The sequence below is a fragment of the Phasianus colchicus genome, chromosome 17 (genome assembly GCF_987193195.1).
Source record: "Phasianus colchicus chromosome 17, bPhaCol1.hap1.1, whole genome shotgun sequence".
Taxonomy (NCBI): Eukaryota; Metazoa; Chordata; class Aves; order Galliformes; family Phasianidae; genus Phasianus; species Phasianus colchicus.
The window spans coordinates 9,012,700-9,038,431 of NC_143452.1; the positions used below are offsets into that span (position 1 = coordinate 9,012,700).

General features: G+C 46.0%; 1 protein-coding gene across 2 annotated transcripts in view; it reads right to left on the bottom strand.

Moving 5' to 3' along the window:
- The window catches only part of NKAIN4 (sodium/potassium transporting ATPase interacting 4), a 46,751-nt gene that overhangs the window by 18,497 nt on the left and 2,522 nt on the right, over positions 1-25,732 (bottom strand). For both annotated transcript variants that reach the window (XM_090152071.1, XM_031589857.2), the window contains exons 2-3: positions 5,883-6,020; positions 5,329-5,409 (exon numbers count right to left, since the gene is read on the bottom strand). In XM_090152071.1, the coding sequence (XP_090008197.1) occupies positions 5,329-5,409; positions 5,883-6,020 (219 nt within the window). The remainder of the gene's footprint in view (positions 1-5,328; positions 5,410-5,882; positions 6,021-25,732) is intronic.

The following is a 25,732-nucleotide window of genomic DNA, read 5'->3' on the forward strand; positions in this document are numbered from 1 at the left end:
AGCTGGGCATTGCTCTTCAGTGGTCCACAGAGATCCCACTTATCAACTAAATCACAGTTTTTCTGCAAAGCTTGCTCTTTCTTTCCCAGCTTCGCATGTTCTGAGATACATGGATTTTCCCACCTATCGGTCCATCCCATGCTATTCTCTACTCCTTTCAGAAGAATTCTTGCGTGTTTGGAAAAAATAAGGAACGTGCTTTTCTTCTTGACTCTCCACATCATCAGTGCTTATAGTTTTGGTTTGTTGTTTTTTTTTTTTTTTCTGGCTTAACTCTGTTGCAGAAGCAAAGAGCTTGTTTGTGAATTGAGCATGAAAAAACAGAACAAGTGCTAGGCTGCAGACAGACAGGTGGAAGAACAGTAGGTCCTAAAAGCCTAAAAAGCAGTCACTGTTTTTCACTTACAGTTACACTTCAGCCCTGTCCAAAACTTATCACACTCCAGTTAAGAGCAGATTGGAAAAAAAAAGAGCACATTTGAATTCTGAAAGTACAACTTGCACGCATGAGCCTTCCTTCTCACAAATATAACACAAATACTGATTGCAATCAGAGCTGTGCATGCCCTCAGGTTCGCAGTGCAGACACCTTTCTGAACATGCATCTGTCTGCAGCACTGCAGGGCACAAGGGCAGTGCAAATGAAAGGAACTCAACAAGCAAAGCAGTGCTGTTCCTTTGCTCGTGTCCCTGGATGGATCTCCTTAGAGGATACCTGCATGAATGAGGCATAATAAAAGAGCATTCAAGGAAATCAGTTAATTGACCTTCTGTTGTTCGGTGCTTGCTAGGAGATGAGGAAAACAACCCTAGGATGTCTCCTGTGGTTTGCCCAGCTTCATTTGTGAGGAGATGGTTGAAGAGAAACAAAACTATAAAATAAGGTACACTAAAACCATGAGAAAAGGATCAATCACAAGAAAATTTAGGAAACAGCTGTTTCCCCAAACCTGTCTGTAAAGCATCTGAAATCTAAACAGACTGAAATATTCTTAAAAACAGCATGCAGCTTGAAAGATACTAATGAGTCCCAGAAGGGAGCAAGACCTGCTGTAGGGAGAGAACGAGCTGTGTAACCACACTCCCCCTCGTTCCTTGACAGGATGCTATTTGAAGGGCTATCGCTTCCTCTTTAACCTTCAGCCTCCAGAGAAATACAAGCAAAGAGCGATACGGGCTCCTTCCCAGGAGTGTGTTGAAGGCCAGCCAAAAATCACATTTCTCTCTCTTAACTGCTGTAGCACCTGGTTGCTATCCATTTGCCATCAGTGTGAGAAGGAAGACGGCAGCACTAAAACTCTTGTGCCTGCCTTTTAGCAAGTCTGTTTTCTGCTCCCAGCTTCACCCCGCTGTTTCCCATGGGGAAACTCACACCTAGCTCTGACACTCAGGGAAGGCAGCTGTGTTTTGTAAGCTCACTTCTAAAATATTCTTTTTCTGAAAGCTTTTTTAAAAAGCGTTTTTTAAAGGACTAATTAGAGATGGTTTTACATCTAGTTAACGGCCTTCTGAATTCCCTCCCCAGTATTTCTTCAATTACCAGACAAGGCAGCATTAAAATGCCTCAGGAAACAAGGTGAACCCTGTATGAGAGCTCCCAGAATTTGACAGCAGAATCGTTTTACGTCTTTTAAGTTGGAAATATTTTCTATCAGATGGGGAAAAGTAATGTTTATCTACAGAACATCACGTGTACTGAGCAGCCTAATCACCTCGAGACAACAGGGAAGTGCTTCCATCGGTTCTCAGCAGGCATGTTGACAATGCTGCAGCACCTGGAGGGCAAAGCTCAGGCTTCCAGTTTCTAAACTGAAGTGGAGTTGAGGGGCAATTGTAGCTATGCATACATTTATCCATCCTCCTCTAAGGATTTATTCAGGTACAAAGTCAGCCCAGAGATGCCATCCAGATTCTCTGGAATAAAAATACCTTCCTCCTGCACCCCCCCACATCATCTGGCTCATAAGGGTTGCCTTTTCCTTCTTGATTCAAGAGGAGATTTAGACCACCATGAATTCAGATCAAAACATTATGTAGACTTGAGAGAATATAAAGGAGGGAAGAAAAAAAAAAAAGAGAGAGACCATCTTTACAAAATGAATAATTCCAGGGAGAAGAGACAAAGGGATCAGTTGAAACACACAGTAGCAATTCCTCAAGCCTCTCTGAGCACTTCTGAAATTAATGATGAAGAGTCAATCAGCACTGCAGCCGGACAGACCAATGCTCATATGTCTTACCAGCACGACTTTAATTATTAATTCAAAGAGACAACTCATACCAGGGTGTTGCAGCAGAGTGTTTTGCAGCAAGTAGGCAGTGCAGCATGTTAGTTCAGACACAGCCTACATATTAAGATGCTTCCAAGGTAGACAAAAAAAAAAAAAAAGAGAGATTAAAAGGAACAAACCAGAGGAAGAAGAACAGCAGTCTGAAGCAAAGGCTATCTGGGAGTCCCATCAAGCACAGTGATACGGAGCAGCATTACTGAACTTCTAGAGACAAAATTCCCCCCACACGCTACAAGTGTGCTCAGAACTCTGAGCAGACAGAGCTGCCAACAGCCTCTCAGAGGTGAATCACCATCTCACTGCTGGTGCTGAGAAGCAGCTTTTCAATTCCAGATTGCTGCATCTCCTGCCTGCTCACTGGCAAGGCACTTCCAGTAAAGCTGACATATGCTGACACACTTAGAGGCCTTTCCAGCAAAGGAAGTGTTTTCTTAGACACCTGTGCAGACCCATTTGTGTCTGTCTACCTAATGAAGTTTTCCTGTGCCATACTTTACACTCCTTTATTGCTACTATGAAAAGATGGCAAGATAAAAAAATAGAAATCAGGCCAGTTTAGCTCTTCCAGGAAATAGAAAATAGATTCACGGAGCAGGAAAGAACATTTTCCCTTTAGATTAAAAAAAAACCCCAAATCTTAAAGGTAGTTATAACTAATGGTTAGGGAGTAGCAACAGTTAGCAGGTCACTATAACTGAGCAGAGGCAGCTGGAACAGCCATCCTCAAGGCTTCTGTGGCCAGCAAAGAGCAAGCTCTGCTGGAGGAACCTGGAGGATAAAGCACTCTGGGAAATGTTGGGAAATACAGGAGTGAATAAACAGAGGATGGGAAGTGACAGACAGACAGACAACTCAAAGGAGGAAAGGCGCAGGGCAGAAAAAATTGATTGAGAAAGGAAGGTGAACAGCAATCCCCTGAAGTGCTTTTCAACAACCACACGCCTACCAGCCCATATACTATGGATAACACTGGCTTTATAACTGAGTGTCTCAACCCTTAGGCTGACTTGTCTGTGGGCTGAAACAGGACTTGGTCTCACAGAACTCACAGCTGTGGTGACCTTGGTTTCTATTTATTCATTCAGCCAGGCACCCACACAAGCTTTGGTACCCACCACAGCCCTGTCCCACAAGGCATAACCCTGTCTGCAGCCTGTACTCCCTCAGCACAATGAATTTGGGTTTAGTCATGAAAGCAAACACTTTTCTAGCTATGAGTGCACATGACCATCTGTAACATTATAGTGCAATGGAAAACACAGCAGGGTGGAAAAGTCCCAGGATGCATGTGAGGATAAGCCCAAGTGCAGCAACCACAGACACAGAAACATAGGAAAAACTGCTTACCCTTGGAAAGCCTCAGGTATACCAGAATCTTAGCAAGTGGATCCTGGCACTACCCTTTCCAGTCACCCACCACATCAGTAACAACACACACAGTAGCCCAGATCTATCAGAAGCTCCCAGTCATGGTGATCATCCCACAAGCCAAATAAACGTTCATTATGCACTGGCTTTGCTGAAACAAGCCACAGTACAGAGCAAGGATATGAGGTGAAGCCCCTCTGTGGTGGAGAAAGCCAGAGTTTTTCATGCTGTCTGAATTGCAGAACAGCAGCCTCACCTCACCTGATGTAGGGCAGGTTGGGATTAGTAAACACAAACAATCAGCTGGCTGGAAGCAAACACTGCTATCAGGAAAGCTCCCAGAGCAGTTTTTCCAAGCCAGTATTTTCTCTCTTAAGGGAGCTTTAAAACAGTTAGATAAGTTTTTTTTTTAATTGGCCATAGCCAAGATGAAGATCATCTCAGGCTGAGCTTCCAGCTCATGAGTAATCACTGGTTTGGGCAAGAACTCTCTCAAAGATTCTATGGATAATTGTGAGGGGAAATGGAGATTAACTGAGGAATTAAGAAGTTACATGTTCTTATCTGCAAAGGATTTATGCTGTCACTCACAACTTACTGTAGGTCTGTTAAAAAAAAATAGAAATGAAATGCAGTTCCAATTATGACTGCAACTTCGATACATGACCTGGGAATTCAGGCCAGATGTAGAGTGCTCTGAAGTGAACCCATAGCCCATAATCACCCTTAGTCCGCTAAGCTGCAGCAACACTTTGCATTCATTGCTCACAGCCCAGGCTTAGCTTAGGGCTCGCCTCCCATTTTTATTATTTCTGACTCACCCTTCGTTAAGCAGGCAGCAACACTGAGCTCATTTCATCTTTAAAGAGCTATCTTTGAAGAGACAGTAACTCACAAGTCCCCTGGACAGAGGTCACTGTAACTAAGAAGGAAGAAGTAAGAGAAGCCACACTACTGAGGCAGTGTTCAGAGGTGCACCATCCTCCCCTATCTGCCTTTATTTGTTCCCAGAAGATGTAGCACCAGATCCCTTGCCCAGTGCATCCACCACAGCTACCCATCCCTGCTGCTGAGGGACATCAGGTCTTCAGCAGGAGGTAAAAGATATCAAGAGATACCAGAGAAGGAGTTCCAGCAAAGTTCTCAGCCCAAGTGAGCCCAGACTGAGCCCCCCTGGACCTCTCCTCAAGAAAGTGAGCTCTCTCACTGCTCCGCAGTGTCTTCCTCCCCCATCACACACCTTCCTTCCCAGGTGCTATCAGATCACAAGGGGATCAGCTATAATCCAGTTAGCTCACAGCCTTCCTCAGCACCTCTACATCACAGCTAGGAATTAGCCCTCAAATGCCATCTCCTCTCAGGATAGCTCTGCTGACAGGCTTGCCCTTACCTTTAAAAAGCAAAGACACTTTATCCCATATGCCAACAGGGCTTATTCCAGCTACTACTTGCACTAACCAGCAAAAGGCTCCCGATGAACTTTTAACCCCTCATTCTTGCCATACAATAAGCATTAATCCTCCACCACAAGTAAAGCAACCCTCTCAGTATTAGAGAAAGCAAGGTTAGTTCCCAGGTAGTCCCCTCTCCCCCTCCCCCTTATCTCACTACTAAGCTCTATTCTCTTTGCAGCAAAGCCTGGGCATGCACTCACAGAGCTCACACTCACCTTTGAGAGCCCTCCCACTTCTAAGTAAAAACAGATGATGAAAATGTTCCAGGTGACCCAAACTGCAGTCCAGATGGCATACTAAAAGAGAACAGGAGGGAGAGAGAGAAGCAATAAACATGAGGAAGTCACCAGAATCAGCTTATATATGTATACTTATATATATTCCATCTGGGGGCAGTTAAATGCACTGAGTCAGCACCATCATCTTTTCCTCTGTTTCTCATATACAGAAGGTCCTCTACCTAATTAGAGGCACAGAAGGTGGAAGAGCTCCTGCCACATGTTTGTCCAACATCTATTTCTCCCTCTTTGTTTCGTGGCGTCTTTGTGTTATGTGCACAAGTAATAACCATCTGAAATCTTCCAAGTTTGGAGCAAGTACAGCAGAAATGCAGAACACTGAACAAAGTGTTCTTTAGCACAGCCAGGCACCTCCTGCTAAAACTGTTTGCAGAGCTCATGCTTGATTTCCCAAGGGCTTGACGCGGTTCCTCATCACTTGCTGTGTCCCAACCAGAGGAAAGGCTGAGAACAAAGCAGATATTACTTACCACCACTATGTAGCGAGGTCTGTACTGAATGGTGCCAAACAGGCCAAGGATAACAATGATGATGTGGAGGAAGTTGGCTAGGATAGGGGCCCACTGGTATCCCAGGAAATCAAACACTTGCCTCTCTAATGCAGCAAGCTGGAAGGGAGAAGAAAAAAGAGAGTTACAGCTTCAGGACTCACTATGTTTGTTCTCAAGGTTTTTACATGCTCCCTGAGCAAATCACTGCAGCAGCTGAAGTCGTTACTCCCATCCCAAAGCAATTTACTGCCTATGAACCAAGTCAGTAGCACAGAACATGTATCTACATCCCCCTTCTTCACAGCCCTCCCTTTCCCTCTTGTGGCTGAGCGAATGTGGACCGTGAGCTCCAGTTCCTAAGTGGGGGCATGTCCTCTATTCTGTGCACTTTGCAATGGGGAGGCAGCCCTGGCAGTGAGACAGTAACACCTTAAATGGCTGCAAACAGGGCTTTCAAGAACTCATTTATCAGAGCTTTCAGCATCACTCCATCATTCCTGACACCTCTCAGATTTCTGCTCTGCAGCACACATCCATCAAGGTGAGAGGGAGGAGAAAACTCTCCCCTCTGCTTTCCCCCAGCAGAAAATCCTACCATCCAGTAATGAAATTCTGCAAATTCATTGGCTTTCCAGGAGGACACACTGTGTTCCTTTCCAGCACTAATAACCTGGTTCAAGGCTAGTACTATGTTCTAGAAATAAAACTCCATTAGCACTGAGGTGCTGGGGTTGATTTTCAAGCTTATTTGCATTGGGATGTGCTTTTCATCTGTAACATACTGTTTGTGTATCAGGCAAGCAGCTACTCATCTGGTTCTGACCCACTGTGTTATGCATGCAGCTGTAAGAGCAAAATCAGCATCCAGTTGCGTGCTAGCCTTAATTTCCCCACCACCTTTAAATGTTATGTTTACAGGTGAAACAGCGAGTGGAGGAGGGCAAAAAGGTTCCTGAGACTTTTTCCAGCAGATTTCAAAGAGCACCTTTTCTTGCAAGATTTCAAAGTGTTTAATTATCAGAGTAGCATGTTGCAATTACATGATGACTTTTCATGTTTATTTTCACCTAAATAAATCATTACAATTTACCACTGATAGTCAGTTTAACTACTAATTAGACACTAAGAGCTGGATGATCCTTGTCTGCTATGTGTAATCAGCTATGAAATGTGGCATCTTTTCCTGGTTTGGCTTTAAAATGGCAGCCAGGGGCCAAGCACTGGGACTTCTGTAATGACTTCTGGACATGAGTGGTTGCAGGTCCCCATCCCACTGCGTGATGAAGGAAACCACATCTATCAGACGGGCATCTCCTTCTCAAATCAGCAGGGAAATCACCATCACATCCCTTTTGGGCTAGAAAGATATCGCAATTCTCAACATTATCGCAGAAGTTCAACAAAAATCTCTGTTTCAAAGAAATCCACGTTGGCCCTGGGTAAGAGAGATCAATCAGTAAGCAGCTTTCCTCATGGGCATCTCTTCACCAGCAAAGGGGTATGGAGAGACCAGGAGGGAACAGTGACAGTCTCAAAATCTGTCTCATTTGCAAATGAATTAGCTTTCCCTTTGAAGCAGTTCTGATCAATTTGAAGCGGCAGGAAGATGCCATGAGATGTGCATCACAACTGTGTGCAGCCCCTGGGCCAGCACAGGGCAAGGACAGCTCATGTCACTGCTGTGCCTGGTCCCCCCGAGGAGGGAGATTTTCTGTATCTCATCAGAAACAGCAGTAAGAGGTGAAACGCTTAATCTTTTAGGAGGGGATTAAGGCACATACCTTAACGATATTTGGAAATTTTGAATCCTGACTGGCTGGCAATGGGTCACTTGACTGTGACCGCTTCATCCAATCAGGCATTTAATTGGCTTTGTGTGTCCCATTAGTGTGACAGCATGTGTTGCACAGAGATGGCATGGCTGCGTGTCACTGAGCCAAGGGACTTTGTGTTCTGCACAGATAATGTCCTGTGCTGCTCAGCTTCGCCTCCTGCCTTCAGGTCCCCAAAGGGGATAAAGATAGAGTCCGTATGCATTAGGACTCAAGAATCAGGGCATCCGTGTCTAGAAACGTGTTTTCTTCTCACAAATGAACGTTTCCCATCAGGCTTTGTAAAAGGGGAAAGCTTGCCCTTTGGCATCTTGATGTTTCCTGGCTTGTTTTGACCTGGGAGACCATTGGGTTTTGAACAGAGTGGTACCCGACCATCCTGAAGATGATGGTTCCCATGACCACAGAGTGAGAAGAGTTCTTTCAGGAACTGCAAGCTAAACCACCTTTGCACAACTCATGGAGAGGCCACTCACCCTTGGTCATACTGCACTTTTCCCAATGATCTTGGGCATTAGCTTCAAATCATATTTTCTTCCTACAATTGCCCTGATCTCCAAGCTGTTTCTGTCCTGATTTATGTTTCTTTGCTCCTTTTCCTGCATTTTTAAATGTTTTTGTGTCCCTGAGAGCTGCAGACATGATTCAGCTGTGCCTGCACGCAGTTCAGCAAAGGGGAGCAGGAGCAGTCGGTATGATTCCAGATGGTGTGAGCACTCAGACAAGGTGTTTCTTCATTTATATGAACAGAAGCAATGTTATGTAGGATGGGCATTGATGGCAAACTCAAATGTTGCTGATGAAACTCTTGCACTCTATTATGGACATGCGGGTGGTTAGGCTGTGCTGCAATCCAGCTGCTAGAAATGCAGTCTGAAGTTACACTGAGCAGGTCCCTATCCTCCTAGGAATCCAGGATAATTAAGAAAACATTTGTTATAAATGAATAGGTAAACAACCGTTTCACTCATTACACTCCAGTTCTGTGTGCAAAGCATACCCATAAAATGCCACTGAGATTTGCAGGTACACAGGGCTGATGTTTCACTAAGCTGGCCTGGGTCTGGGCTTGGTAACAGCACAGCAGAGGTAAGAAATGTAGTCGTACCCTTCCTGCCTGGTGCTTGCAGTTTGGCAGCAATGGCAGGGCCAGCTCTGCCCCTGCCCACATGTGCCAATAGACCTGTAGTCTCACACTGAGCCCCTTTGCAGCCCCTCTTGGTGAGTGAGAGAAATGCCATATCTTGGCTGTAGCATTCTTTAAAATAGATGATTCATGCTATTCTATTGAGAAGCCCTATTATAGTCAAGAGGTATTGGTTGTAAAGAGAAATTTCACAGAATGTGGCACAGATTTCTACCCATTCAGAAATGACAGGACCTTTCCATCAGGGAGAATAATTTTTTCTTCTTTATGACTATTCTTATTAAAAATAGTATTTCTTCTGCTCTTTTTACTTCTCTAGACCATAGGACACTTTTACCTTTCACTCCTTAAGTTAAATGATTTGTTGCTGTACTAAAATCTGAACGGTTGTGGCAGGTTTCCTTCTCCTGAAATAAACCCCATTTCTGCTGATCCGAGTGAAACTGGAACAGCAAATGAGCATGAGAAGCACTCATTAGCCAGGCAAACAAAACGAGCTAAAGCTCTCTGTTGGGCTGCCCTTCACTGATACAGCTGGGAAAGAGAAGAATGGAGAGAAGGCAGAGTTTATAGCTCACACACTGCAAAAGGCTCTGTGAACCAGCTAGAAGGGATGTGCTCATGGTCTTGTCAAAATGTGGCACAGCTTCTCATTGAACCCTCTCCTGGTTTGGGATGGGTCTGGCAGGGCAGCGTCACCGGTGGATGCTGATGCCAGCAGGAAACTCCGAGCTATTCAGCATGGGCTGGAGGTGGCCTGTTTAAATTCTCCTGATCTTTTGGATCTCAATAATCACATCTTCATCTTCTGTTACTCCTGTCACATTGGCTAGCTGGGGAGCCCAAGTGATCCCCCTGTGCCTGCACACTGTTGAGGGGGAAAGGATGCAGACAGCATCACAGCAACCCATACCAAGCTGATCTCCATGTGTGCACCTACAGCTCAGACACGGGCAAAAGGTGTGACATAACAGCCCTGTATTTATTTTCCCACCTGCCTGAACTGCAAGAGCTCCCAAGCTGCTCCCGTGGGTCCCACCAAACCCTGTGACTTTCAGGCTGTCTGGCTCAGTCCCCATCCGTTGACTCAGCTTTTGACTTCCTGCCAACTGGCTTTGCTTTTGAAGGAGATGCTCGTTGTTTGTCTGCTGTGCAAACACTATCAGGGCAGCCAAGACTTTCACTGAAAAAGGTCACGGGCCTTTTCTTGAGGAAAAAATGGCATTGATTTCCTGAGGTATTTTGGTTGATGGCTTGAGTTCAGGGCAAAGTCACAGCACTACTATCCCTGTGAGACATCATATACAGATGAATGTTTGAGTGCAGCTAGCTGAAACAGCAGGAAGAAATTAAGAAAACCTCAGATGTCTCATTTTAAAATCTATCTATTTAGGTTTTGAACACAAGTATCTTTTTTTTTGTTTGTTTTTTTTGGATTCTCCCAGAACAGCTCAAGTTTGGCAACATCACATACTTGTCTTGGTTTCATGGGTAGAAAAATTATTGACTTAAACGGTAAGCTTGCTTTTACCACAGTGGTTGCATTTCTAAATAAATATTAATGGTCTTAACAGCTGTTTAATTAAGTTTGTCTGAAAAGGAGCAATTCGCTGAGCTGCTGCTTCACATCCCCCAAGCTGATGGGTTTGTTTGCTGGGTGCCGCGTCCTTGCCTCTTCTAAAGTCAGCATCTCACGTGCTAATGCACGCTGCATTCATGAAACCTCATTTTTCTTCAGTAAGTGTTGTCAAGGAAACCTTCCTTGGGGCCTTGTGATCCACAGCTCCCTTCCCAGCATCCCCTTCCTGAATCACAGAGGTCAAGAGACTAATTGCACAGGAGGTCTCTGGTTGTCACTTTGTCTCTCAGATGCTTTTGGTCCTTCTGGCCACTGGATACAATAAGCCCCATTCTCTGCTCAGCTTGGTGTGTTCCTTCCCCAGGAGCTGTTTAAACCCCTTCTATTCACACAGACCTCAGGGAGGCCTCCAGTAGCAGACCTTATAGCCTTGAATCATTTGTGTTCCAGGAACAAACTGGTCACTCCTAGGGCTGGGGACACAAACGCTGCCAAAGACAAGGCTGCTGGAGGAGCTCCCACTGCAGGTGGATGCCCAAGCAGCTCTCAGACTGCTCCATGCCATAGCTGAGGATCAGGTTCTACACAGAGCCTGGGCAGGCTTAGCCTCTCAGCGTGGGTCAGCACAACCTCCTATCAGCATCCTGCTGCTGCACAGTGCAGATCTGCATTCTCACCTCCTCTGCCCTGGCACATTTCTGCTCTGGATTCTCCCATTCTGAGAGCTGGCACCAGTGCTCTCAGGAGTGTCACTGTTCTGACCTTGATTGCTGTGCTTTCTGTCACTGATGCCTTTCACAAACATCCTGGCTGCAAAGATACGTAATTATTCAGTCCCACATGCCTGAATGCTGCTTAGCATTCCAGGAAAGGCACAATCCTCAATAAACACAAGGGATGAGACTGGCACTGAGGTATTCTTGGCTTGTGCTTAGAATCCAGCTTTGGAATGACTGGGGCTTCCCATTACCCCACAGTTCATGGTGCCCTACCAAAGGGCACATCCCCATGTGCAGCACAGCACAGGGTTGTGAATAGGGCAGCTGGGGGTACAGGTGAATGGCTCTTGCACTAGACATTCAGAGGAGAAAAGAGGATGGCCAGCACTGACTTTCTGAATGGTGTTCAGAATACAGCTCCCAGGAAGAAGACTGCTTCCTAGGAAGAATTTTTCTTAGTGAAATTATTGCCCTGTATTACCCAAATGCTCCTAAATTGGTGTCCTGCTTCAGGCCCGTTCTGTTTTGCAGGATCACATCTCCCTGCAGGGCTCAGCCTGATGCCAGAGGTGCAGGCAGGTGCTGCACAGCAGCATCAGAAACTTGAGCTGCTCTACTCCCTTCTCTCCTGCTTGTGCCTTCTGATAGCATCTGAGTCCTGCACACTGATGTGATTGCTGATTGCCAAGATCAGCAGCCAGGCTAAATTAATAAGCAGGTACTTTTGTGATCCAGGCAAAAAAAGCATTCTGACAAGAATGAGGAACTTGTTCTATTAATAACCTACATCAACATTCGAACCTAAGTTTCCTAAGCATAATTAAATTAATCAGTTGTGCCCACAACGGCCCTGCCTCCAGGTTTTCTCCTCTCTCACTGTCACAGCTCTGCATCGGCTCTGCAGCCTTGCAATGGAAAGAGGGGACACAGGAACAACAGGGGGATGAGTGTATGCAACAGACACAAAGATAAGGAGTTTCTTCGACAAGTGCCTGATGTTTTCCTCAGTGAGATGCCCTGCATGGCACAGCCTCAGCCCAGGCTCTGGATTTCCCTTCCCGCTGGAGGATTTTCAGCTCTCTCCCAGCCACGTCCTACCAACAGCACTGGGCTTGCAAAGAGCCTCAGTGGGGGGGAACCTTCTCCCACCAGTCACACAAATTTTACTCTTGAGCAAAGTATATTGAAGATGTGCCATTGACTCACCAGCCATCTCCCTCGGGAGATCCTCTACCATTTATGAAGCCATCTAAACACCCGAAAGGCTGTGAGGCAGAGCAGTGCAGGAGATCAGCAGGAATTTAATTTTGTAATAGATTTATTTCCTACCAACCAGGCATTATACTACGTGATTAATTCTGCTCTGCCAGGGAGGCTGCACTTAGTTTGGGTTTGTTCTCATGGCGGGGATGCAGAGAAAAAATGAAAATTCTTGGAGTTGTTGGCTATAGGGACCGACCCTATAACTCCTGTCTTAAGCATGGTCTGCTCAGCTAAAATAGCTAGGTAGCACCTTGTTCTTGCATCCTGCTGCTGGAAGAAAAGAGCAAGCACATCAGGGGTTGGATCAGGATTCACAGTGCGTATAGCTCACGAGATAGCAGCTGGACAGGTTACACAGAATCACTGCTGTCTTTGTTACCTTTTACACATTTATGGAAAACTGTAATTTTATTTCCCATCTGGTTACCCCATAGTTGCATTATCAAATATTCTACTGACAGTTTCCCAAAGGAGGAAGAAACTCTTGCTTCAGGCTCAAAAAATCCTAGCTCAGTTCTTCTGTCATGTGCACGCAAGAGGGAGGCTGACTGTGACACAGAGCATCTCCCACCTTGAGCTCCATGGAACAAAAAGTTCACGTCCTGTGCACCCTGCATGTCTCACTCCCAGCTGGCACTTGCATCACCTTCTTCTCACAGAGACCTATCAGTGTCCTGGGAGTAAGTAAAGGGTCTCTTTAGGACCTCCTGGAGCTGTTTTCTCACCCAGGGAGCTGCTTTCCATGGCTCCTCACTGCAAACAGCAGTGGGAGCTGGAGCAGCTGAGCCCCTTAATTAGGTCATGGCTGGATCACGGGTATAGCAGTTGCACTGCCCACAGCCTCTATAGGAAAATCACATCTTGGCTCTGCAGGAAGGGCAAAGCTCGGAAGGGGAAGGATGTCAGAGCAGGAATCATTCTTCAGAACTTTGTCCACAGGAAAATGCAGGGCCCTGTTTCAGTCTGTGCTCAACAGCTGACTCCTTCCCTCCCTGACTCTGGAGATAAGTGGTAGCGTTGCTTTAATTTCCTCTTGCTCCTGCTGCAATGCCAGATTGCTTGGATATTCATAAACAGAAGGGGTTTAATGAAAATTATAATTAGAGCCCTGTGGTGCTCTCGCAGGTCGCCTTTACACTGGGCTGCCTATTTACATTACAAATCAGGCTGGTGTCACCGCAGACTCTGCTGCAGGAGAAGAGGATTCATTAAAAGGAAAGCACAGGGCTTGTGAGAAACACGGGAGAAAGAGAATGATATTGTTATTATTAATAATCTAGGAAATTGGGAGCTGCTACAGTCTCGCTGCAACTTTGCTCCGAGAAGAAAAGCCCATTTGTAGTCATCCTGCAGCAGGCGGGGAGATGGCACGGCCACCCAGCAACTTCTACCAGTAATTACAGTACAAACGGACCCTTTTCATAGAGCATCTGTTTCTCGTGGAAAGCAAAGTGGCAATGAAGATTTTATCTCCCTCACCGGGATGCAGAGAAGCCCTCTTAGCACTCCAGCCTAGCTGTGAAGCTGTAGGCATAGGGAAAGACAACATGTGAAGCCAAAAGGGATGGATTCCCCGTGATGTTACAGCTTTCTCGTTCCACTTGCCAGCAGCTACATATGGTGTTTTTTGCCCTGCTGTAATAGCATGAGCAGCAGCTCCTCAAGACAGGCAGAAGCCCTTATTCTGGTAAGCACTGGAGCTAACATGAGGCACAATGTACATACAGTCCGGTGCTGGAGATCCCTATAAGATCTGGGCCCAACTCAGAGGGAGAAAAGAGCCCGTGGGCACAAAGCAGAGGCTGTGTATGAGCACACCAGCACTCAGCCTGGCTCCCACCCCAGCCAGTGGGGTGGGAACTCACAAACCAGTGAGTTCCTAAATACATCTCCCGAGTTTGGCCTGCCTCCATCAAAGTGGCCCGGCAGAGGTGTTAACCTTTTGTTCCCACCTATACAGTGAAATTAGAAATAATACCCTCATTTTGCACAGAGGATAGTTGGAGATTTAGGTTGTATTTGTAAAATTCTTCTTTAATATTTCATATTAATGCACCGGCAGGAATGGTACCATCATTGTAACAGAGCTCTTATTGGATGCCTGCATGCCCATAGTGATTACCAGAGGTGGCGTTTTAGGTTGGGAACCTTTCTGTGCCTCATCTCCTTCCCCTCCACTGTCACGCTCACAGAGCAGAGCGCTCACCCCAGTTCCATGCCTGAATCCCCCAGGTTCAGCCCAGTCACAGGGCGATGCACCCAGAGCAGATCCCAGCAATGGCCAGCAAAGGATGCTGAGTCAGTTCGCTGCCAGACTCCCCACTGCTGCTCACCCCAGCTATTAATCTCACCTTGCCCTCTGCGGTCGGAGGACATCGCTTCAGTCTCATAAACAGCTGGGAAGTCAGAACAGAGCAGATGAGCTAATAGTGCAGAAGTATTTGGTTAATGCATCAAAACTGACTCAGGAGACTTTCCCTTCTGCACGTCATGGCAATATGCAGAAAGTTTTCAGGCAAATTAGAAGCTCGAGTATTTTAGGAGTCTGGCCACAACCCGGCCAAGTGATTTGCTTGCATTTCATGCACGCTATCGTCAGTGTAAAATCACTCATACTGCAACAGCTGAGCTGTAATCATCACGAGTAACAAACTGTTGTTCGTGCTCTGCCAAAAAACCACCCTAACGTGAAAATGTGCTTATCCTGGTTAAAAAGGGGCCACGAGTGAAATTCCCCATGTAAAACTGCGTTTGAAAAGGTTCATTTCTGCAGCTGAAAAATAAATATTGGTGAAGAAATCCTGGCTGCTGTCCCCCACAGAATGCACTAACAAACTTCCAGGCCTGTCATCAAAGCACCAGGTGGGAAAACAGTGAGAAGAAAGAATATTTTGGAAATGAAAGTGTTTAATGACCCAGCTTCTGGTTTCAGTAAATTGCTTTTGACAGGAAGGTTTTAAGTTGAAAAAAAAAACAGGAAAACAACTATTCTGTTACAAACAGGGACAGCCCAAAGCTTTTGGAGTATCTCAGGACTTTTCCAATAACCACAGTTGCCACAAACAACCTCCATGCTACAGAGTGGCAGGAAAATGAATCAATCACTATTGACTTTCATCGTCCCATTGCTTCACCGGGTGAAAATCAATCCTGCTTATAATTGATTCATCACTTTCGTGACTGCAGGTAACACGTGCATCTCCAATGGCCTCCCGAGGGCTGCAAAGTGCAGCTTTGGGGTCTCCTCCCCAGCTGTGACCCCAGCAGAGATCCAGCTCTCTTTTTCTTAAGAAAAAGTAGGGAACAGAGGGAGACACATAGACGTTTTGGAACGTCTGCTTGAAGTGATGCTGAAGTGCAGCTTTTCTCTATGGTGGTTTGAATGAGCAGCTCGGGGAGCACGATCTGCTCTGGGTGGCTGAGAAAAGGAAAGAGCACTTCTCTGCTACAAACCAGATCACTGCTGGAAATAAGCTCTACAGGGCAGAGAGGGTTGGATTCAAAGCACAAGAATGAGCCGAGTGGAAGTCAAGGAGCCCACAGTGCTCTGCTCACCCCATCCCCACACCACCACCACATGCTCCTGTGGATGTCAGCTGTGCCGTACTGGAGAGGGGTTTGATAACACGAAGGATCCTTATCAAAGATTTACTGGCAATAAAGTATTGTGCTAAAAAAAAAAAAAAATCCCCGAGATTTAACAAGTCCTTTCATGTGTATTAATGGCATCAAATGTATTACTTTCTGAGCAGTGTTCCTTTTGTTTTTTGCATTTCGGCCCAAGCAGATGATGAAATGAGACCCATGACATTCACTTTGATGGAGGCGAGCTGCAGGCTTTCCAACAGTGTAAATAAGGATTCAGTGCCTTTTAAAAAGCGTTATTTTAAAAGCAAAGCCCTTTTGAGTGAGGGCTCGAATGGGGTTATTTTCCACATGACCAGGCGTCAAAAGGAAAGCAGCAGCCCCATCCATACTCTTATCACCCTTCCTGAGTCACCCACTGGATAGATTTGTCACAAGGTGAAATAAGAGCAAGTCCTCGATTTATTATCATTTTCTACTTGTCCTCTCTAATGCAGCTCCTGCCAGGATGAGTTTGCTGTGGGAAAGTGGAATGAAACCAGGCCTTTCAGTGCAGCTAAATAGGGCTGGGGGAGGGTTCCTTTAGGAGGGGGGATCTTCCTCATTATGAGTGGAAAATGTGCAACGCAGGGTTTTCATCAGATGCCGCTCAGCCTCCCAATTAGGACGGCTGAGACAAACAGCTCCGTTATTACATGCGACTGTTTATACAGTGTCGCTCAGCCATTGTTTATTTCATGAGCATAATTTATCTCTTCTGTTGTGCTACCCAATTTGTTTGGACTTCCAGCCCAGTTTCATCGCACACATCCTTTGGCCTCCCACCAGCCCGTTCCCCAATTAAGTTTCTGAGCGCGTTGCACAGCGGTCCCCCCCTCCCTTCCCCCTTTCCCCCCTTGTTTCCCGGCTGATGTCCGCATCCCCTTCTCACTGCAATGCTCCCCGGGGCTCCTACCCCAACCCCGCTGGCTGCCTGCTCCTCAATGCCTCATGGTTTATTCAACAGTCAAGCTGCATTTCTCTTTTCCCTCTTTTTTTTTTCTTCTCTCCTTTTCTTTCTTTCCCTCTCCCCCCTTTTTTTTTCTTTCTTCTCCGCTCTTTTTTTCCCCTCTCCTTTTAAATCAGAGGCCAGTCAATAAGTCTCACTTCGGCAGCTTGGTTCTTTTGCAACAAACCTCAAAACCAACAAGCCAGCTGTATCTCAGCAATGCAGTCTGGTGACTTTGCAGGGGCTGAGCCCTGACCCATGGGGCGGCAGCTCAGAGGCAGAGCACTCATGAGCACTTGTCTCCAAAGGGGGCAAAGACGTGCCCTCTATTAACATCTGCTACAAAAGCTTCATCCAAGCTTGGCCCTGCCTTCCTGCTCCCAGTATTGCTCCCTTTGGGGTGCGAGATGATTTCTCAGTCCTGGAACACTCCCATCCTTGGGCTGCCTTTGCTCCAAACTTTCCAATCAGTTTTCTCACTCTTCTTGCTTGCAGCACTGCCTTCAAGGATTAGCTAAAATAGAAAAGTGCTAATCCATGTTATGGAAATTCAAATCCTTGTTGCTACGTTAAGTTGTTTCAAGGAAGTTTAATCTGGCAAGACTTGGAGGTGAAATCCACTGTTTAAAGTGGTAACAGAATCCATGCATCGTCTCCTCTATTAGTGTGAAAGCATTATAGGTGCAAGAAGCAGCATTATACTCCTTAGCATAGCAACTTTAGGCTACCACGATCTCAGATGTGCTCCAGCAAAATCCCATTGAGTGCTCAGCTCCAGGTTACAGCTGAATGAAGGATTTGCTGCTGCATTCCCATTCCCACTTTGTTTGCCAGCATTGGTTTTCCAGGATTTCTGCTAGAGATCTGCATAGTGCACAGCCACCAAACAGTGGGACTCCATCTGAATGCCTGTTCTTAGTGTCCAAAATTTCAGCGTTGAATTTCATGTGCCCATGGGAGCCACCACAAGACAAAAACTTGGCAGATGTGAAACCTGGGTTACATCTTGAGTGAAGAAAGCATCCTTTGGGTAAGCAATCTGCAGAGGAGTTTACTGGCTCTTCAACTCCCATAACTATGAGATGCTTCAGAAATTCATCATACTTTAAATGATTCACTCAAGTAGCCATTCAACCCCAGTTCATAGATTGCAGAGCCTTTATTACATAGCTATATATTTAGCACTGAAATGGTTCTCAGCAGTTGTAACAGCCCTGTCATCTAAGGAATAAAACAAAGAGCCATTATTCATCAAAAAGGAGACACAGTCTTTATTGTCTGAAGCCATGGTAGAGTTTTTATATCGCCCTGTCTGTTCTTTCAGGCTGTCACACAACTCAGTTTTAAGCTGTTTCAGTGGCAGCCCTGGAAGCTCAAACCCTGCTATAACATCACATAGCTGACATCCCAGCTCACATTGGTTTAGACTGACATCAGCATTGATCCTGAGCACATTAGATATGGCCAACAGCCTAAGAGCAACAAAACTAACCTTTCTAGAAAAGCTTGAGGTAGATGGCAGTCTGGCTGAGAAAGGAATTAAAGGTAGATGGGTTTATTTAAAATCATGGTTACAAGCCGTAATAGAAGAGTGTGTGTTTTGTGCACTGATTGCATCCAGAAGATCTGCGTCCAGATCTGATGCAGAGATTTGTGTGGCTGTAGGACCCCAGAGGTGTGTGTGCCACCTGTTCTAGTGTAGACCCTGCTACCTGCCAACCCTGCTGGGCCATTGGTGGGTGCTGCCCTTGGTGGGGGCATGTCCAGTATGTCCAGTTCTCTGGATCTGGACAACATGAGACATACCCAGCATCCCTGCCTAGCAGCTACCTGACTTCCTCTGCGCCTTTGGGAAAAGCAGCCAGATTTGGAGCCAGAAGACTTCTTTCAACATGCACTTCCACTGAGCAAATGAAATGCAAATGAAGCAGCACCTCTTGCAGAACAACCATCATCGCTTTCTCCTCAGGCTTCTGAGAGCATCTGAGAATCTGTTGGCATCAGCATGAATGCAGAGTAAAGAGGACACAGAAAAGATACATCCGAGGAGGTGCACAGGCTCCCAGCAAAGCAGCTGTTTGCACAGCGAGGCAGACCCAACTTTCCTTCCTTTGAATGTTTCCTCTCTGAATAATGAAGAGAAATTTGGGAAGGGAAATTTGAAAGCACAGAATCTTAAAAAAATGGCACACATTAAAGAAAGAATTGCCCTTTCCCAGCTTTGTAATTTGCTTTAAGACTGACAATCACATCTCCAAAGCCCTGTGCTCCCTTTTCTCCATAGACTCAGGAAGTGCAGAGCTCCCGTCACACTTCTCCCAGCACCCCGCCAAACAGCCAGCAGTCTCCTAGGCTAATTAACCACACTGTATTCTGCACATATTTTGCATTTCTGAGTAATTAGGATAATCAGATTGCTCCCTTAATTCTGTACGTATACACCATAAGCAGGTGTGTTGCCTTTCCCACAATGATATCACAAGAAGCGCGTTGTCTGCTGGAGGTGCGGATGCCAGCCGCCTGTCAGAGCCCATTCTCGTCTCACACATGGAAATCTGCTGCTAACGGATTACCAGGAGCCATGGGAAATTAGGAACCGAGCTTGATTTGGGTGGGTAGCCAGTAGCTCAGATATTTGTGCAAGCTATCTCAATGCACAGAGCCTTCATATCTAGCCAGACATTTGGCCATTCTCTTTGCAGCCCTCCAGGGAAGTGCTGTGAGTGTGGCACAGGGGTTGCTTGGCCCAGAATCTCCAAGGTGTTTGGGGTTCTGCAAAGTGTAGTAGCCCTCATCCTTGTCCTTGAGCATTTGGCCTTGAAGCTTTCACAGACATGGGACTTCTTCCCTCCTAACAGCATCAAGGGTGCAGAATTTTTGAAGAGGGCCGAGGATGCTCCCACACCCCATAGCATGCAGCAAAGTGCTCCTGAGCACCTGAGCTGCAGCAGCAATACTGACAGACCGTGCTACACAGCCTACACAGAAAGACCACCTATCTGAAGAATTCACATATGAGAAAGGTTTGCTTGTAGAGCTTAGAGTGCAACCCAATATACGCTCAACACAAAGAAGCAGAGTGATGCTCTTGTCGTAGCACTACTGTAAGAATAATGTCCAAACTTCACTAGTATGAACAAAACTGATTATGATCAGGGTTTAGATCCCTCCTGATTTCCAAGTTAACCTTCCTGGTACCAAGATTAAGCACTGGTTATTACAGAAATAGTCTTCAGGCAAAGCTGAAGACAGGGAGTGACAAACTGTTAATTGTGGGAAGGCTGCTTATCCACGGTGGCTGAACACAGCATACAAAGCAATCCATGCAAGGTTACACTCAATATTTTGTAAGTTCTGCATGGGTAATAAAATACCCCATTGCCTTCTTTAGTGTCCTCCATCTCACCTTCCCCATTCAGCTGGAACGGTGCTTACGGATGAACTATCTCCAGAGAACAGCACTTGGAAAACACAGTGCAGCACCAGGCACTTTAATGACTCCAAGGCTGTTGTAGGGTCACCACGGACAGGGGAGAGATTCTTGTTTCCCAAAAAGGTCTCACAGGAGACATCTTCCCAGGCTTCATATATCTGCCATCATGGTGTATTCATTCGAGCACCAGGATTGATTTTTTATTAAGTGTACTTATCTCTGGAGAACTTTACCCAAACTTTCCTCAGTAATATCCAGTTCTTGTTCTCTCATGACTTTAGTCATGTTGTCCAGTGCTCGGTAAAGAAGAAGAGCATGTGACTGTTTGCTTGCTTCATTCTGACCCACCTCCCTTAGGTCAGCAGCATCCCATGTTGCTCCGGGTTGGCACAACAGCATCCCTTCTCTACAGGCTTTGATGTGTCCTCATCTCCTCTGTGATGCACAAGACATGGAGGCTGGATCCCATGCAAATTCAGCTCTCCCATCCCATTGCTGTGCTGCTGTGACAGGGTGGCAGTTTGTGCTCCTGTGCTTCTGGGGTGGACATCTGTGTGCTTGATGCATCGGCACAGAGAAAATACACTGGTGATCCTGGATCTCTAGAGTTTTGAACATCGGTTGAAAGAAGGAAAAATAGAGAAGAAAGCAGGTATTTTGCTGGCCTGAGAGAGTCTAGAGAGCAGGTGGGAAGCTGCCTGCTAAGCTGGCCAGTTGCTGAGAGGTGGCAAAGAAAGTTGGCACAGCAACTCCTGATGTCTGCCTTCTCCGAGCAGGTGACGAAGGCAAGCTGTTGTCTCGATTCCCACAGTATATTTTCATTAAGCTGTGGCAGATGGCAGCAGAGGTCACCGCTTCCACACCATCATCCTTTCAGCAGAAAGGTGTCAGGGAATCTGACACCTCAATTACTAAAGCAAGATTCATCCAAACAGCATCCAGGATGAAGGAGGAAAGGGAATTAGAAAAGCTGCTCTCCTAATTTCCATGAATCCTCACCTTTGAGAGAAAATCTGGGACGAGAACTTCCCTGATAAACAACATATTTCTGCCTAGCATCCCGACACAGAAGCAGCTGCGCTGAGAACCAGCCACAGACACCAGAAAAATGGCAATTAAGTCCTTGTGGAAATGAGAGCAAAAAGCACCCCTTGGAAAAGGCCACTGATGCTAATGAGCTACAGCAAAGTCAAGGGAGGATCAATTGATCTTATCCCAGCAGAGAACTGCTGCTCACTTCCTTCTAGCCTGTGAAACGTGCAACATGAAGTGAAACAAAGCTGCCATGCTTTGCTTCACAAGGGTTTTCAGAAGTCAGCTAACCCACACCAATGCAACATCACCACTGACTTCTTTGTGTTCAGCGTGAAATGCGGTTCTGATACAGCGGTGGGAAGCAGGATCTTTGCTGAGACATCAGTCTTTCTCATCCCAGCTGTTAATACCCACTTTCCTTTTACTACTTTACCATTACTATTTCCCTACTTACTACTATTATTAATCCTTGCTTTTGTAATCCATACAGTTCTCCATGGCAAAGAAGATGAAGTGAAAGTCTGACCTCATCAGAGCTCAATGAACAAGCAAAGCAGAATTTATTTGTTCTTATTTTGGAGTCTCAAAATCATAATACGATTTTGGAATGATGAAATATCTCAGATTGGCAGCTCTGCTTGGTGTTACTCATTGAGTTTCCTTCAATAACAAAAACACAAAAAGCATCGGCCCATAAGGAGATAACAAATAAGTTCAACAGGACTGGGCAACACTAAAGCCTGTGCTTTCTTTGTGAGCAGTTTCTCCTTAGTATTTAGGAACGACATCAAAACTCCCAACTGGAAGACATCAGAGATGTTTGGAAGACAAAAACATCCAGCACACAAAATTTAAAAAAAAAAAAAAAAAAAAAAGCCACCAAAACCCAAACTTCTTTTTACTGAAACTTTTCAACTTTTTGACAGAAGCTTGAAAACACTTCTAAAAAGTTCAAAATATTTGGGGTTTGGCACAACAAAGCCACCGTCATTTCCAGCAAACATTGCTGAATGCCAGAAAATTTTCATTCTGGGGCCAGAACTGTCCTTTTTTTTCCCTCTCGTGCTCTAGAGATGGAGAATGGAAAAACAATGCACTTTTGAGATAATAAATGTTTCCAATTCGTTGAAAATTCTCTTTCAACCAAAGCTCACTACAGACACAACCTGTGCAGTCAGGTCCGCTCATGACACCTCCTCCAGCCAATACAAAGAGAGCACCACGAGCATGAGGACATTAAATAGGAAATGATCTCTTCTTTTTAAAATGGAAAAGTTTGATTGCACTGACCTCAAACTCAATGCTTTGTTAATGGGAGAAGGGAAAGCTACAGCTGGGGCACTTAGAGCTTGCTAGATCATACGCGTTTTCTTAAATGCTCGCAAAGCAATGGGCTATTCCAGGGTTTTCCTGGAGGAAAAGCGATCACAATCTGGCCTTTGTTATCCAGCTTATTCTCCAAGAGTTCCTACTTGAGGGCCCCTGGAGCAGATTCTTGGAAGAGCTCCATTTTGCACCCCAGCCAGAAAGCTCCGAGTTTCCGTATATTATTAGCACACAATGGAGCAACGTCAGCCCGCGCTGGGAAGGGCCCCTGGCAGCCACAATGCTCCCAGCCCCAACCCCACACCGGGCAGGGGAGAGGGGCTCCCTTCTGGGGAAAATCCACCTCCTCCTCCTCCTGCATGGCCCTGGTGTTCAGGGACAGAAAAGGCAGGAGGCAAAGCAGCAGAGAGCAGTCAGGCAAAGGCACGGAGTCAGCCAAAATACAGACCAAGGGCTCCGGGAAGAGTTGACTTCAGCACCAGCCTGCCCTCAGCTGCTTTTTTGGCTTGGGCTTTGCCAGATGACATTCCTGGTCTGAAAGTGCTAGATGGGTTTGGTTGGAGGGCACAAGGAAACTTGATTCCTGTGAGTCACTTGCAATCTCTGCCACCACCACTATGGATGTGGGCTGCTGGCAATGCACAATCTGCATCGAAACACGCTGTGTATCCCCAGGCCCCTCTTCCTTGGTGCTGCTCAGAGCTTTTGGCCTCAGACCACTGCTGCATTACAGACTCCAGCTGCTCAAGGAAAGAGAAAAAGAAAAAAAAAGAAAAATCTCCGCATGCAAAAATTCAACTTTTTGTAAGAAAAGCCCCACAACTCCAAAACTAAAAATGCTCGCCAGCACAGCAAGCATTTGCCAGCACATTTTTGATTTTTTGCCAAAATATTCTAGCCAAAATTTTGGAGGAAAAAAAAAAACCAACCCAGAATTGTCTATGGAAAGCAGATACTTCTCACGAAAATATTCATTTAGTCAAATCCCCAGGTTTCTACTGAAAGTCAGCATCAGTGGAAAATGCTGACGAGCTCTGTTATTGGCACAGCTTTAATTTTCCTTTGTCTGGAACAGACATGGAGAGGACAGCATCTGTCAATTGCAGTCTTTTGACTTATGTTATTATTTAAAATGGTCTATTATTGTATGTGGTCTCCAGGAGAGGTTCAACCCATCACGGTGCTGGGTGCTGTGTACACACATGGTCTCTCTTCGAGAGGGATTATAATTTGAGCACAAATCCTGGAGAAGAGAAATAGTTGGAGCATAGGGTAATTTCACATTGGTCCCAATCAGCAAAGGGATGCTGTGCTCACCCCTGCACCTGCTCTTTCCTTTGGTGCTTTGTTGCTCAGCCATGCCCCAGCTGCTGGGCTCAGAGCTCCCCAGGAGATGCAGGAACCTGCCCAGCTCTGCGGGCAGCTGCAGAGCAGGGAGCGATGGGCCTCAACCCATTTCCCTACCCTTCCACTGCAATCCTACTTGCTCCTTCCCATGGATGCTCTCCCAACCTCCCTTCTGCAGACTTCCATTGCGCTGACCACATTGAGCCCACCCATTCTCCTGCCTTCCCTGACATGTGTGCAATCCCACGTGCCTGTCTATCAGGCTCCCTTCTACCCCAGCCCCATCGCTTCATGTCCTGCCCAAGCTGACACAATCCCTTTAGGTACAAGGGAGCAGTTAAGAGAAGGATCTGCACTGGTTTCAAATAGTTTCCAGCACTGGTCACCCCCTTCTGTAAGAGATTAAAAAAGCATTGCCAAGAAGGGAGCGAGGGAGAAGGAGAGCACAGGAAAATAAATAAATAAAGGTATATAGTTACTTTTGGTTAGTCTCTATGTGCAGTCCCATCCCAGGGCGCCGTGCTCTGCACTCATTTGAGGTATTAGTCACTTTTTCCATTAGAAGCTCTTATTCTATGGGGATTTATAATGTATCTGTAAAATTGTCTCCAGGCTTTGCTTGGCATCTGAGCTCTCGATTCATGGATAGAATGTAAAGAAACTGCAGTTGTTTGATTTACTGGGACAGGGCACAGGGAGGGAGGGATTTTTTCCATGCTCAGCTTGGTGGAAATAAATTCACGTCGTGCTTTCAGGACACGATCCTTTATAATTCTAGAAAATACACCAGTTGGGTGCAATCTCAGACCAAGTTCTCAAGCATGGTCTTCCCCACAGCTACAGGGAAAGCCTTGCCCTTTTCCAACCCTACTTCTACAAGGGACGAGGCACAAACTCCAGGATCCAAACACCCTGGTGCCTCTCCCATCAGCAGGGTGTTCCTGGCCTGGCTGTTCCCACGGACTTCTACTGTAGACAGGGATTGGTTGAGAAGAAGGGCAAGATCCAGTGCAGCAACACACGGCAGGACCTGAACCTCCTTGCAGCGCTGATCAGATAGGCAGCAGGAGCTTGAGGTGGACATTGCAGGCAAACAATAACCTAAAATTGGAATGTGGCAAATTACTGATTCAAACGCCAGCCTTCCTCTCCCCCTCTTGATTAGCAAACCGCTGGGGAGCCAGCCCTGATTTTCTCCAGACAGTCGTGCTCAGCTCCACTCCTTTTGCTCAGCCCTGAGCTGCCCACGGGGCTGCAGCCCTCGTTGGTATTCACGCTGCGTTGCAGCCCTCCCTTCCCTTCATGGGCTGTTCTGCTCTCCAGCTGGATCACAAACTTTTTATCTGCATGCACAGCAGTGATTAATAAGTTTGGTTTCTAATTTTTTTTTTTTTTTTTTTTCAGGGAAATATTTAAGCTGCAGTTTGCAAACACTTCCCAGTACACTAACTCAACTACTCGCACCTAATAATAAAGCAATCTCCAAAACACACTGCAAGCCAAATCCTCCTCCTTTTCTTTAAGGAGAGGTGTCATTATTTCATGTTTCCATTCATTGCGTGTAAATGAAGCCTC